Source organism: Penicillium cosmopolitanum (assembly GCF_028827165.1).
Source record: "Penicillium cosmopolitanum strain IBT 29677 chromosome Unknown utg000008l:1.0-4398992.0:1.0-4402845.0, whole genome shotgun sequence".
NCBI classification, from domain to species: Eukaryota; Fungi; Ascomycota; class Eurotiomycetes; order Eurotiales; family Aspergillaceae; genus Penicillium; species Penicillium cosmopolitanum.
In genome coordinates, this window is record NW_026622678.1 from 1,326,222 (window position 1) to 1,341,500 (window position 15,279).

The 15,279-nt window shown below is 49.5% G+C and overlaps 5 protein-coding genes across 5 annotated transcripts; 2 read left to right on the forward strand and 3 right to left on the reverse strand.

Annotated features, from left to right (window-relative positions):
• Positions 1-395: 395 nt before the first annotated feature.
• Positions 396-1,877, reverse strand: N7509_007052 (oleate delta-12 desaturase odeA; the record flags this gene model as incomplete). Its single annotated transcript, XM_056631689.1, has 3 exons — positions 396-805; positions 883-1,342; positions 1,395-1,877. The coding sequence occupies 3 exons, from the start codon at positions 1,875-1,877 to the stop codon at positions 396-398; spliced, it is 1,353 nt and encodes a 450-aa protein (XP_056487240.1).
• Positions 1,878-3,991: 2,114 nt separating this feature from the next.
• N7509_007053 (putative TMEM1 family protein) lies at positions 3,992-8,484 on the reverse strand (the record flags this gene model as incomplete). The annotated part of the gene is made up of 6 exons (XM_056631690.1): positions 3,992-4,477; positions 4,503-4,643; positions 4,704-4,834; positions 4,909-5,785; positions 5,846-8,370; positions 8,448-8,484. 6 exons carry the CDS (start codon positions 8,482-8,484, stop codon positions 3,992-3,994), a joined length of 4,197 nt encoding a protein of 1,398 aa, XP_056487241.1.
• A 1,283-nt stretch (positions 8,485-9,767) lies between these two features.
• On the forward strand, positions 9,768-11,843 carry N7509_007054 (uncharacterized protein; the record flags this gene model as incomplete). The annotated part of the gene is made up of 8 exons (XM_056631691.1): positions 9,768-9,934; positions 10,005-10,138; positions 10,206-10,329; positions 10,382-10,588; positions 10,646-10,654; positions 10,732-11,001; positions 11,061-11,428; positions 11,506-11,843. 8 exons carry the CDS (start codon positions 9,768-9,770, stop codon positions 11,841-11,843), a joined length of 1,617 nt encoding a protein of 538 aa, XP_056487242.1.
• A 119-nt stretch (positions 11,844-11,962) lies between these two features.
• Positions 11,963-13,135, reverse strand: N7509_007055 (uncharacterized protein; the record flags this gene model as incomplete). Its single annotated transcript, XM_056631692.1, has 1 exon — positions 11,963-13,135. One exon carries the CDS (start codon positions 13,133-13,135, stop codon positions 11,963-11,965), a length of 1,173 nt encoding a protein of 390 aa, XP_056487243.1.
• Positions 13,136-14,719: 1,584 nt separating this feature from the next.
• N7509_007056 (uncharacterized protein) lies at positions 14,720-15,152 on the forward strand (the record flags this gene model as incomplete). The annotated part of the gene is made up of 2 exons (XM_056631693.1): positions 14,720-14,872; positions 14,997-15,152. 2 exons carry the CDS (start codon positions 14,720-14,722, stop codon positions 15,150-15,152), a joined length of 309 nt encoding a protein of 102 aa, XP_056487244.1.
• Between the last annotated feature and the right edge of the window lie 127 nt (positions 15,153-15,279).

Sequence of the window (15,279 nt, forward strand, 5' to 3'; positions counted from 1 at the left end):
AACACCAGAGAACATGACAACCGAGAAATTTTAGGCCTGTTCCCCTTTATCCAAGACAGGAACAGGACCGAGAGAGATATAGAGCCAAGTGTTTTAAATGGGAGAAACACCATGGTATGAAATGCGCTTGAGATTAATCACAACGACAGTGGACAACAAAACAAAACACTGATTAGAACGAGCAGTTAAGGCATCTATCTTAGATCAACAGCCGAAAAATCTCTGTATCACCACCTTTGCCAAAAGAAATCACACTCGCTTCTATATTCTCACGAGATCTCGTCGAGTGTGTGTATGCGCGTCAGTCAACATGTGTACACAAAATTATCACAAACAAAATGGACAGCCTAAAGCGGAAAAAAAAATCGGATTCTCTATCCCCAGTTTTCACTCGTCTAGTTGACCGCAATCTTGGAAGGAGGAACACCGATGCGGTTGGTGTTGCGGTAGAACAGGACACCCTGGCTCTCACCAGTGGCACCCTCGGTGGGCTCAACCCACTGGCAGACACGGGCGCTGGTCCAGATAGCCTTGATGAAGCCGGTCCATCCGGTCTGGGCCTCGGTGCGGTAGTGGTTGCCCATAACACCCTTGATGGCCTCGCTGGCCTCGTCGGCGTTGTAGAAGGGGATGTTGCTGACATAGTGGTGCAGCACGTGGGTCTCGATGATACCGTGGAAGATGTGGCGGCCGACGAAGCCGAAGTCACGGTCGATGGTAGCGGCGGCACCACGGGCGAAGTTCCAGACCTCGGGCTGGTAGTGAGGAAGGGAGGGGTCGGTGTGCTGCAGGAAGGTGATGGCAACTGAAAAGTGAGTTAGCTTCTGTTGAACTGATATACTGACATGCTTTGGTGTAGGTATAGGGAGAAATGATGCTTACCGAGCCAGTGGTTCACCCACAGGTAGGGGATACCGTACCAGACGGCAAGGTTCAACCAGCCATAGGTGGTGCCGATATAGTACAGAACGGAGCCAGTGATGATGAGACCGAGGTCGCTCAGGGCAATGAGCTTGGCGTCCTTGGCCTCGTACAGAGGGCTGGCAGGGTTGAAGTGGTTGACACCGCCGAACCAGCCGTTGGCCTTGCCGACACCACGGCCCTCGGGCTGCTTAGCGTGGTTGTTGTGGCCGGTGACGTTGGAGACCAGGTACAGGGGCCAGCCGAACAGCTGCTGGAGGATCATGTGGGTAGCAGTGGCGATGGGGGTCTCCTCGACAAGTTCGGCAAGTTCGTGCATGGTCTTGCCAACGCGAGTAGCGTACTGCTGACGGGTCTTGGGAACGAAGACCATGTCGCGGGCAATGTTACCGGTGGCCTTGTGGTGCTTGCCGTGGGAGATCTTCCAGGAGAAGTAGGGGGACCAGCAGAGCTGAGTGGCAGATCCATCCAACAGTGTCGTTCAGCACCTTGGAGGGCGAGAAAGCCTGGTGACCGCACTCGTGGGCCAGAACCCAGACACCGGTACCGACCATACCCTGAATGACGGTGTACAAAGTCCAGAGGACAACGCGAGCCGGCATGGAAGGAACATACTCCGGGGTGACATAGTGGTTGAAGAGGTAGAAAACGGCGGCGAGGATGGCAATGTCACGGAAGACATAGTACAAGCTGGTGATGGCGGAGCGATGGAAGCAGTGAGCGGGGATGGCATCGCGGATCTGCTTGATGGTGAAGTCGGGGATCTTGAACTCGTTGCCATAGGTGTCGAGCATCTTGACCTTCTCCTGATCGGAACCCAGGGAGGACAGAGAGGTCGACGAGGGCGACTGGCGCGGGCTATCAAAAGGCGACGCGGAGACCGAGCTGGGAACGGAGTTCTCAGTGGCGGGGTTGCGGTTCAGCGCAACGCGCTTGGGAACTGCGGTGGACGACATGGTGGTATGTATGTATTAGGGAAAGCAGACGAGCTTATCCACCTTCAATGTTCAAGTTGTATGTTGGAAGGGTCCCGGAAGAAGGTTGGGAAGTGAGGGAAAAAGCAAAGCAATGGGTCTCAGCAGGAAGACTCAATGCAGTCTCTATTGGGTCAAGGAATCTCAGGTCAGCATCAATTCAAGTATCGGCAAACCCGAAGCGACTCACAAGAAAGATTGGCCAGAAGAAATCGCAAAGGTCCTGTGGTTTTTTGAGTTTTGCTTGTGGTTACACAAGTCAGGGATCCCAGCGAAGGAGAGAAGCGGTGGGGAAAGGAGGAAACGAGCAGAACAAGAAGATTAAGGACGACGAGAAGAGAGAAAAAAATAAAATCAAGCAAAAAAAAAAAGAAGAACCGAAGACAAACGACGATCAGCTCTTGAGAGGAGAAAAGCCCAAGACGGAAAAGGTTGGAGGGGGGGCAAAAAAGAAAGAAAAGAAAGAAAAAAGAGAAAAAAAAGGACCAAAGCGGCCGCGGTCCATGGAAAGTGGTGAATTTGCATTACGCGCCACCGTCCGCTGTACCTGAAATGGGCTGAAAAGGGTTAAAAAAGGGGGTTTCCGGGCTGAATTGAGTTTTGCAAATTAACCATACATACAACAGAGACCCACTTGCAATTTTCGACTTTACGCATGAACTCCTCCCGCTGATCTCTCGACCCTCCGACCTCTTCTCTGCTGTGAGTATGGAGTACTCCGTACTTCGTACTGACTGTCCGAGATACCACACTCCATACATGCATTCACCAATACTACCTCCTCCACTCACCGTCTCAGCAGATTCGATTGCCCCCAAGAACCCTGACCCTATTGGACCACATATCCCATCCCATTTAAACATGGGCAAAGTTACCAAGAGACCCACTGGTGGTTCTTCAGCCTGGGGTCGCGCCACCCTCTTTGTCCTCCTCTCGCTGCTCAACCACATTGGGCGCTCAACATTTTTCTGCGGGGAATCCAGTCACCGCTTCACTGTTCCCAATTAACCAGGATCTTATGATTGATTATATGACATGATCAGAGGGCATCAACTGGTGCATTTACTCATTTTTCTACGAGTAGGTACGTCTTGTTTCTGCGGTGAGGGCAGTGAACAACTGCCAGTATACGGAGTATACCAACTCTATACTCCGTACACTCACTCAGACCTGGTTAGCCTCCCTTGTACCCGTCGGGCCAGCTTCACATGCGGGTCGGCCATGCAGCCGATCGCGATCGACCTCGGCGGGTCATTTTCGTGGGCGCGCAGGCGTACTATACCCTCACGCGGATTGGACGAGATCAAGCGAGGCGATCTGTGGCGAGTTGATGGCATGCGCAAGGCATGTGATAGCCATTGGCCAGATGGGGGAGAATGCGCCAGCCAGTGCCGGTGGTTGGGATGGATGGGAGAGATGGCATGATACATATGTATGTAGAATTTTACTTCTTCGTAGTCAGGTATGTACGAGTAGTACCTCCAGTGTAGGTGAATACAAGTACTTTCTAAATACTTTAATTCTAGCCCCAAGTTTTGTATATAGTGTGTGTACCCTGGGTGTACTCGGAGTATCCTCCATAAACACAGTCTGCTGAATACTTCAGGATACCCCGACTGTCACTGGGTGATGGCGGGCCGAGTGGGTACCTTCAAGTACCTTTTTAAGTCCCAGCGGGGCCCGCTTGTTGGGCGGGCGGGTCCAGTTTTGTTGAGGAGGTCCCCCGCCAATCACCCACCCGTCTTTTTTGCAAAACTGTGTATCAAAGTACCATCCATGAAATACATCGGCCGAGTCTGGGAAGTCTTGGAAGTCTTGAGCAAGGGGTCCGAGGAGTACTAAAAGAAGGGTTTTTCTTTGCATGTGGGGTTCCATCTATATTCGTGGATATTTTGACAGCTCATGGGGGCACTACATAGACAGTATCATAGTACACTACTGTAGGTATACGAATAGTACTATCTACTCATTGGTTATTGTCTGGTGCCAGTGATAGATAAGGTATATTGGTAGATTCAAGTTCATCATTCGTAGATCTATATACACGATCGAGCTTGCTACCATGTGAATGAACAGATAATACATGGCATCACCGATCAATGCACCTCTGCACGTCGCTCTGAGTCGACGAGCCACGATGTTCCGCCCGTGCCAGATGCACTGAGGCTGACCGTTGTCTTGCGGAGGTCGGGCAGTACCAGTACTGTCTCTCCATGGTTACGGTAGTCCACCTCACAGGCAATCGCCTGTCGCTGGCCTGGAACGCCGGCGCCTGCCCCCATCCCGGAGTCCGTTGTGGCGGGAGGAGAGGTCGGAGGCTGTGACTGGGATGACGCACAGGTACGAATCTCAAGACCAGGCAAGAGCAGATGACCCGGCTTTTGGGGCAGTAACAGGACCGTGAACTTGGTAGTCTCCCCATCATGAGTGAGGAAGTTACCCCGACGCCGGCCACCCAATAGCCAGAGGTCAGGGTTGGCGTGCAGTTCGTACGAGCATTCGAGCGGCTGCCCAGCCAGTTCCTGGGCGGTTGGGGAGCACCAACGTCGCGTGTGGCGGAGGCAGAGCTCAGCAGTAATCATCTGGCCCACAGCAGCGTGGGATGACCCGGATTCTCAGGGCACCGGCGCTGGGCTGGAGCTGCAGCTCGGCCGTGTGAACCACTTGGATTTCGGGGATGTCGACGGGGATCACGATACTCCGGATAGGGACGAAGGGTTGCGGGGGAAGACGAATGATTGGGTTATTCTGTTGTATCAAAAACCGGTTAGTATATTATAAAGGGGCAGATGGAGCAAATCATCTTACCTCGTGCCACGCCATGAGCCATTGGCGCACTTCCTCGGTGCGTCCCTTTAGCGCTCCCAACAAGTCATCCCATCGCACACTGCGGTAGCTGAGCATCTCGATTTCTCGCACGAGGCCAATGACCTCCATGTCTGCAGTAGAAAGTTGGCCACGGATACTCCCACAAGGTGCGATGTAAGGAGTGTAGCATATTGGGTGAATGGACTCGATTCCAGCGCAGTCGTGAACTGCTTTTCAACTGCGTCTAGACATTCATCATCTACACAGGTAAAATCCACCTGAAGGCGAAGACTGCGCTTCCCGGTCGGGGAAGTCGTCGCCGACTTTCCAGTAGGGCTGATCTTGTAGAGGAGAGACGCCGGTTGCTTTGGGAAGACGTCCAAAGCAACGGAGCCAGTAATACTGGATTGAACGTCATAGGCATCTGAGCTGGGAAGATTGCAGTTGGTGATCCGCAGAGGGATCAACATAGCGGGACTGATCGTAAAACGCGAGAATAGCATCTCATCCTTGAAGATATCCTGGACATTGACCGAGATGGGGAGCGTGGCAACAACGCTATGCACCGTCGAAAAGGCAAATCGACCTTGGGGAGTCTCATACCCGACCTCTGCCCGTGCAGAGAGCGTGGTGAAGGCTTCTTCCACAGTGTAGGGGATTCTTAAGCGCACGAACGACCGAGTGGACAATCGAGAGAACTCGATGACTCCAGACTCGTGGTTCGCCACCAGTTCTAGCTCTCCGTCTACCACCTCTGTTTCTGCAATTCGCAGACGCAGGCCGGCCGTGGCTGGCCTGACGCGAATTGTACCGGTTTGAATGTCATTCTGTCCGCTATCAAGCTCCAGCTCCAATGTACGCATTGCTTCCAAATTGATTAAGTGGGGCGACACCACCTTGGCGTGTAGCCCGTTTGGTGCCGGATAGCAGAATATGTAGGGTCGTCGATCGGTTTCTTCTGCATCGTCTGTTTCTCGGAAGCCAACCGGAAGACCTGAATGCTGACCACTATTAAAAGTGAAAAGCAGATTACCGGACTTCATCTCCAGCCGGTCAACGATGTATTTGCCTTGCAGTGTAGTCTAAGACAATCAAGCATTAGCCTTGGGAAATGGCGGAGATAAACTTGGAAAATTCCTTACCGAAGAATCAATTAGAATCTTTGTTGTCGACGACTTGATCGTGAAATTCGTCGAGCCTTCAATCCAATGTTCGACATTCTGAGAACTGCTCGCGCTTACAAGCCGAACCTTGACTGAGTCAATATCGATCTGAGGGCCGAGGAGAAACCGCAGAGATAGCTGGATCTGGAATCCATCCTTGTCGTCATATAAACGAATCGCAGGGTTCACCTGGAGATCTGCGAAGAAATCGACGAGTGATGCGGTGACATCCTTTTGCAAGCCCTTCGCGCCTTCGAAGAGATCGGCGACATATCCAGATAGCTGTTCTTGCTGAACAATAGATGTCGGGATAGATTGAGATTTTTGGCCCAAAGATAACTTGGATTGCGAATATGTAGCGAATTTGGCGAGGAGTTTCAACATCATGCGGACATAGTCTTCGCTGCGGTTGAGTTCCTTCAAGCACCGAGAATAGAGTTCCAGCATGGTTCCTTCCAAGACCACCCATAGCTTGCTGCCGTAGAATGGAGCCATTTGGTGGAAATAAGAAGCTGCGGCTTCGTAATCACCCTGCCGGAAACGAAGTATGGCAATGTCCGCCAGGGCCATCTCGGCGGAATTGGCTCGATTTGCCACAATATTATGGCGGACGATATGATCCGTGAGCTCTTCATATAATGACAGATATGTCTCTTTGGAGGTTAATCCAGCCTTGAGGGTGGGAAGTTCAACACCCACTAGCGAGGACTTCTCAGCTTTAGATTCGGCTTTCTCATTAGTCTCGTCCAATGAGACTTCTGCCATACCACCAGAGCCGCGACTCTCATCAAAGAGGAGGCCAAGGTCGTTCCATTTCTCAACCCAGCCGTGGCGCTGGGCGATCTCCTCAAGAGATCGTCGAGCCAGAAGAAGCAATTCCCCTCGGCTCGATGCCAATTGTTCCGAACCGGTCTTTTGAGGCAAAGTAGAAGCAGGTTTTGGGTGATCCAAGGTCAAGCGTCGCTGAATCAGACCGATTGACTCGGAAATATCCTGGGTCACTGGCCGTGGGGAGCGCCCTCCCGGAGCTTGAATTAATGAGCTTGATCGGCGAGGCACGTCGCCGCGATTATCCCCAGTAGGTGGCGTGGGATTTGAAGGCTCCTTGGCCTGGTTCACAGCATGAATAGATGATTCTGGCAAACTAAGACTCGAGGTGAAAGTTTGATCTAGAATCTGCAATGCCGCGGCATACGCCCAATTGGACACGATGTTGTTGATTGTATCCGACTTGACACTCGCTTCTACCCCTGTTAGTCCAGATTCGAGGCCGTAGCGAAGGGTACGAGCGGCAAGACTGATGAATTCCGTAGATCTTTGGCAGATCTCGGATAGCAAAATGAGATCTTCCGGCTTTTTCTCTCGCGTAGCAGGATCATTTCCGACCAAGGACGGAGCTCTTGCTGCTCGAAGTAGCAAAGTGAGCTGACGAGAGAATATATAGGTGCGGAAATCAAAAATGGAGATATCACTGGCCAGGATCATTTCCCGGTAGGGAAATTTGTTCGAGCTGAGCGGGAAGTCATCCGGTCGAATAGTTAAGGACGGTTCTGCCTTGTTGTTTTCATCGGTTGATGTGCCGGCCTCGAGTGCCTTTTTAGCAACCTCTACCCAATTCTTGCTTGAATCCAAAATTGTATTGCCAGGTTGCTCTGTGCCTCCGTCAAGTTGGTCTCTGATAGCCGCATCTAACCCAACGGATAGCTCATCATAGCCAACCAGTGCATCATCGAACAGACCCACATTCTCGAACCCCCGCGCGAGGCCCTCCTTGAGGATAAAGAAGGTGCAGAAGTTCCAACCAGGGAGACTTCGCTGCGCATCCTTTTCTTTTATATCCTCTTCGTATTGAGCCACGCGGAGATCGAAAGAAGCCAGTATACCATTCTTCATCTTGTCAATCAGATCCTCCAGCTGCTCTGCAAACTCAGGGGATTTCGTGGATCCCTCCTTCGGGAGTCGCAGCTGTGCCACACGGTCGACAGCGGTTTTGGAAGACCCATTGAAATCAGCCTTGATCTTCTCTAGAACCGTAGTTGTGCCGCGACCCCATTTCGATGCCGGCGCGGGTGTCTTCTCCGCACCATCCCCATCTTGGACCACATGTAGAATAAGCCATTCGAACGCATCATGCTTTTCTTGACTGCTGCCAGTTGATTGCGATGAGCTTGATACGCTCTGATTCTTGATCCACTCGCGCAACGTCTTGCGCGCTGTTGCCTTGTAGGTATCGTTGTCGTCGCAGCGGAGGAGGTAGACTTTCAGGTATGGGGTTTGTCGCAGACCGGGGATCTGATGTCGGCGGTGCGTTACATTTCCAGCGCCTTCACTGGAAGATTTCCGTTCGGCGGATTCTGTCTGGGCAGGCGCAAAGCCGATGCGAAGGGATTCGATCGATCGAACAGGGCGAGTGGGTGATTTCCAATGGAGATTCTTGAGGGGGAGCTTCGATTCGACAGTCGGTTGAACCAGAGGAAATAAGCCCGATGGATCGGTGTATTCGACTGGGTGGTAGTTAGCACCAGCTGGAGCTAGGAGTCGGGGGTCTCGGTCTCGGGGGGCATCTCCGTGTCATTCTTACCGGTCACATTGCTTGACGCTGCCTTGGAAGGGTCCATGATTCCCAGGCGCAATTCGGGAGACAGCCAATGGCACTTATAACATGCCGTTTCAAGCACCAGAAGCTGCTAATTAAGCGAGTTGGTGATGGTGTCCTCGCGGGGTCGGGGGGGATGTTTGGTGTTTGGCCCGTCCACGTTGAGGTTCACCGCACAGGCCGCACCTTGGCGCTCTCCGCCTGGGAGATACTTCAGTTGTAACTTAGCCATGGATATCTTGAAGGGAGACGAAATCGGTCAGGGAAGGATTCAAAGTGAATAGCTAGTATGATGGATTCTTAGCAGATGCAGGTCAATCTAAGATAGAGTGCTCCGGCATCTGGGGTTGGACCATACGCGTCCAATGCTAGCTACAACTAACTAGTGACTGGTACTACTTCAATAACCCATGACTATTCTATTCTCAGAAACTAGGCCTGGCTAGATCTCCCAAGGCTATAGCTCTCAAATTTTTAATGTTCTGGAATTCAACAGCAATATTGTACCATCAAAACCTTCCCATACTACATATCCATTACTGTCAAATCTCGTTGTTCCACCAATGGCCAAACAATTACCAACCCTTAGTCCAATCCTGGCCCATGGTTGAGTTAGACAAACATCGATTTGGAACTCTGTGCTTCCATTAAAGACGTGAGACAGTGCATTCCAATATGTCTAGTGGCACTGCGCAGCCCTTACTTGACGACGTTCGTTATCTTAGACTCAACCCGCCGTCGCTAACTCAGGGGTGCAGAGATCCTCCCCCAGCAAGGGAGGTGCCGAGATCCAGACATTTCAAGATAAAAGGTAAATAACGCGCTTTTCAAATAGTCAGCGGCATCTTGGATGTCTTGGCTGAGTGTGGAAGAATGAGGGTGACCAGTCGCCCCCCTTTCCGAGCAACCCCGTTTCGCCATACACAAACAATGAGTAATGACAACGACAATTCTTATGAAACAAGCTTGCAGATAACGCCGATCCAGATAAGCTCCTCAAAAATTAGGCTATAGATGCATAGTCTATCCAAGATAGATCAGTCTAGTCGACGAAATGGACGCCAAGCCACTCAATGCAGAAACTAGGTTCAATGATCGACGCCGATCATCTTGTTCAATAAATTCCACATTCTGTCATCGCGCATCTCCCGCGTTCCACCTGGAGCCCCTGGGGTGAATATACGCGGGGCTTGGTCCTACATAGCGTGTGGTCCTGTTCCCAATTTCTCTCATCGCAACGATGGCTGTCACTTCAGTCATCGTCGACACGTGAAGCACAACCGATCCATCACAGGCTTAGTCGCAATGTCTAGCCGCATACAGTTTGCAGAGCCCATTTCGAAGAAAGAGGAGCCGATACGTGTTGGCAGGGTCGATACTCATGGAGAAAAGGGGTCGGCACAACGGACACTTTCTCCAGGAAACGAAATCGTCTACCCGACAGGATGGAGGCTGGTTCTTACAATAATAGGGTAGGACGGTGATCGATGGAGGAATTTGAGACGATTTAGTGCCGGCAGCTAATCGGTTTCTTGAATAAAGGCTTCTGATTGGATTTTTTCTCTCGAATTTAGATGTCACGATTGTGAGCTCATCCCTCACGAATATCACGGACAGCCTCGAAGGCTTTGAGAAGAGAAGTTGGATCATCACCGGCTACTTAGCCACTTACACCGGTACGAAGATAAACGGAAACCGCCTGCTCGTTCTATGGCCTATCTCCTGACATACAAATACACATAGGGTCTATGGCAATGTGGACAAAAGGCAGCGATATCGTTGGGAGGAAACACACCACTATAGCCGCTTTTGTTATCCTGCTCGCATTCTCTATTGGATGTGGCTGCGCGAAAACAGCCAACCAACTGTGAGATCACATATTACTTGAAATGCTGAACTTTCCTAACTTGGAGATACAGTATAATATTCAGAGCACTACAGGGCATCGGTGGAGCTGGTGTTTACGCACTGGCAATATTATGCATATATGAAATAGCTCCGAAGACGAAGCTTCCAACATATAGCGGGCTCATGTCATTCTGTCTTGTTCTTGCGTCCTTGATTGGCCCAATCTTGGGAGGTGCTCTTGCAAAAGACTCAGCATGGAAATGGGTCTTTTTAATCAAGTATGTGGACATGCAGCAATTTGTTGAATTTTATACTGATGTCATTAACACTTACAGTGTCCCCTTGTGTGCGATTGCGATCGTGATTCTCGCTATTGCTATGCCGACAAACTTCGGCCTTGACCAACACACCCCTCGCTCAGAACACGAGCTTCATATCGTTCATTCGCCAATCTCGATCTTGTGGGGTCACTTCTTCTACTCTCTGGCACATTTTTAACCATTTCCGTCCTGAACGAGGTCAACTTGGCATTTACATGGTCTTCCCCGAGTGCGATTGCTCTCCTTGTGCTTGCCGGAATTTCGTGGGTCGGCTTTTTCGCCTGGGAATGGCACCTCTCAGATTTTCCCAAGCAAGATCCGATCTTCCCTAAGCGTTGGCTTTTTGATCGCGCGTGGATAGGAATTCTCATGTGAGTAACTCATTGCGGTATTCTAATCGAACTTATTCTTTCTAACGGCGAACTATCAGCTCCTCATTTGTCACTGGCGCAGTTTTTAATGTGGTACTAGTCTATGTTCCGCAGCAAGCACAACTACTATTGGATAAATCACCACTCGATGCTGGTATCTATTTGATTGGATATTCAGCCGTTGCAGCGGTCGCCGCTGGTCTTGTGAATATTGTCAGCTCGCGGGGTCGTATTCCGTTTATTTATTCTTTGCTCGTCGGCTGCACACTCCATACCGTAGGAGTGGGCCTTCTATCAACGATTGCTAGCTCTCATGGATTCCATGCAACAGATATTGCTTATGAAATTATCGCTGGGGCAGGCATGGGGATAACGATGGGTATATTGGTGTTAGCGCCACCTTACATCGTGGAGGATAGAGACCTGAGTATTTATGCCCCGAGCAAAACATTGATTCTGAAGCAGTTAATAGTGCATTGGCTAACCGTTGAATTTTCCACGCAGCGATTGCGACCGGCTTTGTTGTTCAGCTCCGGTTCCTAGGGGGAGCCCTTGGTCTGGCTATAGCATCGAATATCCTGAATGGCCGCTTAGCGCATCATTTGCAGGGTATATTAACAAGGCATGAACTGCACCTATTCCTGGAAAATGTGGAGTCGATAAAAAGTTTGCCTGTCTATTTACAAGATGAGGTGAAGAATGTTTTTGCTGGCAGTTACAGCACGCAGCTCAGGGTTATGATTGGATTCGCGGCAGCACAACTACCAGCTATTCTTCTACTCATAAAACCCGGTCGTCAACTTGCAGCGAGAAAGGACCGGAAACATAGTGCTTCGGAATAGCAAGCATATTTTTTATTTCAGAGGAGCGACTGCCGAAGAAAGCTGGTAGCTATTTAATATGTGCAAAATCTATCTTCCTCCTTCCATTTCTCTGTATTCCCTGTCATTTCAAAGGGAACTCAATACCTCCATGTTGTCCGACAGGTTGGGCATGAATCATAGTGGCCTGATCTAAGCCATTTTTCAATGCACTCTCTGTGATAATTGACTCCACATTGCGCTTTGCACCACACTAGTCCATCTTCAACTTCAACTTCAACTTCAGGTTCATCATCGTCTGAATAGTATCCTTGTTCATCCTCAGAGTCATCGCTGTCACCCTGCCCCTCGTCCTCTTCTTCATCGGTTTCTTCATCACCTTCATCATCTTCCTCTTCCTCTTCATCATCGGTGCTGTAAGATTGAGGTTCCTGCAAAGAACACAAGCATATTCCACATTCTCCCTCCGCAGGTCGACGACTGACACGGGCTTTACGGGTAGCCGACCCAGTTGAGTGTGTTGATCTCTCTGTATTGACCGCTTGCGGGACTGAATCGGAAGTTGGTGGCATCGTAGTCGTAGCCTCGGATCGGCGGCTGGAGGTTTCGCTTGACGTAACCAGTATCTCGCGAGAGCTGGTACTGCTTCTTGAAATTTGGCTTCTTGTGCTATCTGGCAAATTTCGAATAGGTGTTTCGACAGGTGTGATAGAGTCACCCCTGGGCTGTGCAATATTATCGATAGCAGTGGTGCTGTTGTTGATGGCTCCAACTGTTCTCATCATATGCAGGGCATCATTAAGAACTTGAGAGCGTAGGGAGGTGGCAGGGAGCCCATCAAAGTCTTCAATCCACAAAAGCTCCTCTATTCTTTGTTTCATTTCACGCAATCGAACTTCAAATTGCTCTTCTGATGTTTGTCTCCTGGGAACTTGACGGCGAATTCCAGTGGTATTCTGGATGGTTCTTTGTGTCGGAGATGATCGTCGAGATTCAACAAACGAAGATACTTGCTTCCGCCAGCGACGAGCAAGATCGGATGCTTGGTTTTGATGAAACCTCCGGCATAGCCCGTATGGAGCTAATTCTTTCAGCAGATCGTTGATAGAATCTCCGGCTCGAAGGTCTTCAGTGGCCTCGTCGAGAATATCCATAGCACATCTACGGCCGTGCGCGTTTGTACTAGCATGACAGCGACGACCTTGTGAGGGGGCGTATCCAAAACACCATGGCTCCCTATCAGGCTGAAGGTTGATGATAGTAGAAAGATGGGGGAGAGAGGAGTAAGTGATAGAGGGGTGTCTCGAAGGCATGTCGGAGATTTTTGGTAAATGATAGGCCAACTTTATCAAATAAAACCGTTAGTTTGTACTGATATGTTGGGCCGAACTTGTGGCAATCTTCGGTTCATATACCTTATCACCATGACGGCTAGAGAGGTACAAGGTTGGAAGAACCACTGTCACTGCCACAGTGGCGCAGACCTAAACCCCCTGCTAGCTCTACGCATTCTATCATGCATCTGAGCAATTATAGAGATACAGGAGCTCGGACCCCATTATAGAGTGAGGGTTGGACGAAAAACACGGGGAGAGCAAGTATGAGGGGCTGTGTGGAAAGGACGGGAGCGGGAGCGGGAGCGTGAAACTGGACTTGGGTTTGATCCAACAGTCTTTGGGAGAGTATGATAGGCTATAAGTTAGCGGCAATGCAGGTAGTCGATGCTAAAATTTAGCGTAGTCGGATCGCGACTTCTATTGGCTACTAGAGTCCGAAGGATGTGATTGAAGTGCAGCAAAAGCCAAGCCACCCAACACGATGCACACGCAGACCAAAATAGTCTACAATATCATCCGAAATAGCGCTGCCTGGACGGTGTAGTTAGCGCAAAAATTCATCTCAGCCTCTCGATAGATTGTCTGGAACAAAGTTGTGGCTGGAGCCGCAGCACTGGCCAACTATCGCATATCCGTTCGTTTTGAGGCGGTTTACCTGACTAGTAGTTTAAGGCCGAACCTTGTAGCCTAACCCGTCGGCTGCTAGTTACTATTAGTACTAGCAAGGATCTTTGAGGTTGCCGGGCCGCATACTATGTCCAGTAGTTACTATGGGAAGTAACAGTGGAAGAAATTGGCCAAAAGAATAGGATGATTTTCAAATGAAACATCTTATTTGAATATGATCTTATAAGCTAAATCATTTACGCTAACTACGCTTATGGTGTTCAGTCATCACCGCCTCGTCCCTTCTGGAATGGACATGCGGCCTGCCTCGGGGAATTTAGGCCATGTTCGCTGTATTGGGGAAATTATGCTGATATTATTATATGTCAATCATGTAGTAACTATCAAGTTCATGCGATGTACCTCTTGAATTCGGCAACCAGGGGTGCCTTTGAAACCATAGGATCGGACAGTGAAGACTGGAGCCTAGAAATGCCTTTTCCTTGCATCCCATTCGAGAAAAATGAAATTTTTTTGATTAATATCATGGCGCATCTATTCAGCGTGATCATATTCTAAGTTAGAACTAGTAAGCTTTGGGTTCGGAGTCTATTTTGGTATAATTGTAGTTGGGGTTTCAAACGTGGGTCCTCCTCGTATGTGCGACCAGATATGGATAACGATACGAAATTGAGAAAAGGTATATGCCTGACTTTCTAAGACTTTCGAGATCGTGTAACACTTGGTTAATGATACGAATACGAAAGTAATAGTGAAATAATATGGTTACCTAGTATTTGCATCTATAAGAGTCAATGGCCCTTTCTGTGTTGTACACGGGTGTGAACTATAGAATCTCTTAACATTGTCTTAACCGCCAAGACTGTACCAGCCAATTTTGACGCCAGACAGAGAATTTATTCCTTTGATCGAAAAGAAGCATTGTCAATAAACATGAAACTTTCGATTTTCGGGCGATCGGTTACCAAATCTAGACTTCACATTATCATCGGTGGACTGGTCTTTCTTGTCTTTATTTTGACAGTTGCACGCTTGGCCGTCAAAGGAACACCATCAACCAGAGCGAATACATGGGGAATCGCGGTGGTAAGAGCCTCTATCAAACTCCGTACGAGGGACGCAGCTCATGTAAATTCATTAGTGCCTCAAGTCGGGGGTTTTTCTCGCCTATCAATTGCTGACAACCCATGTTGAACGATTAAAAAAATAGGGGAGTACGAAAGCAAATATGATCTTAAACATTGTGGACACTATTTTCTGGCTTGCACTGTTTATTATCACAATCATGGGGTCGATAGGGGCCGCTAGCGAGGCTAGTCGCGCGTTAGGCGGCATCATAGCCACGTTGGCTGCTACGTTACTGTGAGTTAGAATTACATTTCCCAGAAATTCACTACCATATTCAATGAGAAGTATTGCTAAAACATCTTTCATTGTAGTGGCTTCGATGGAATGCTTTCTTATATTTGTATTCTTGAGCAACGCTATTACAA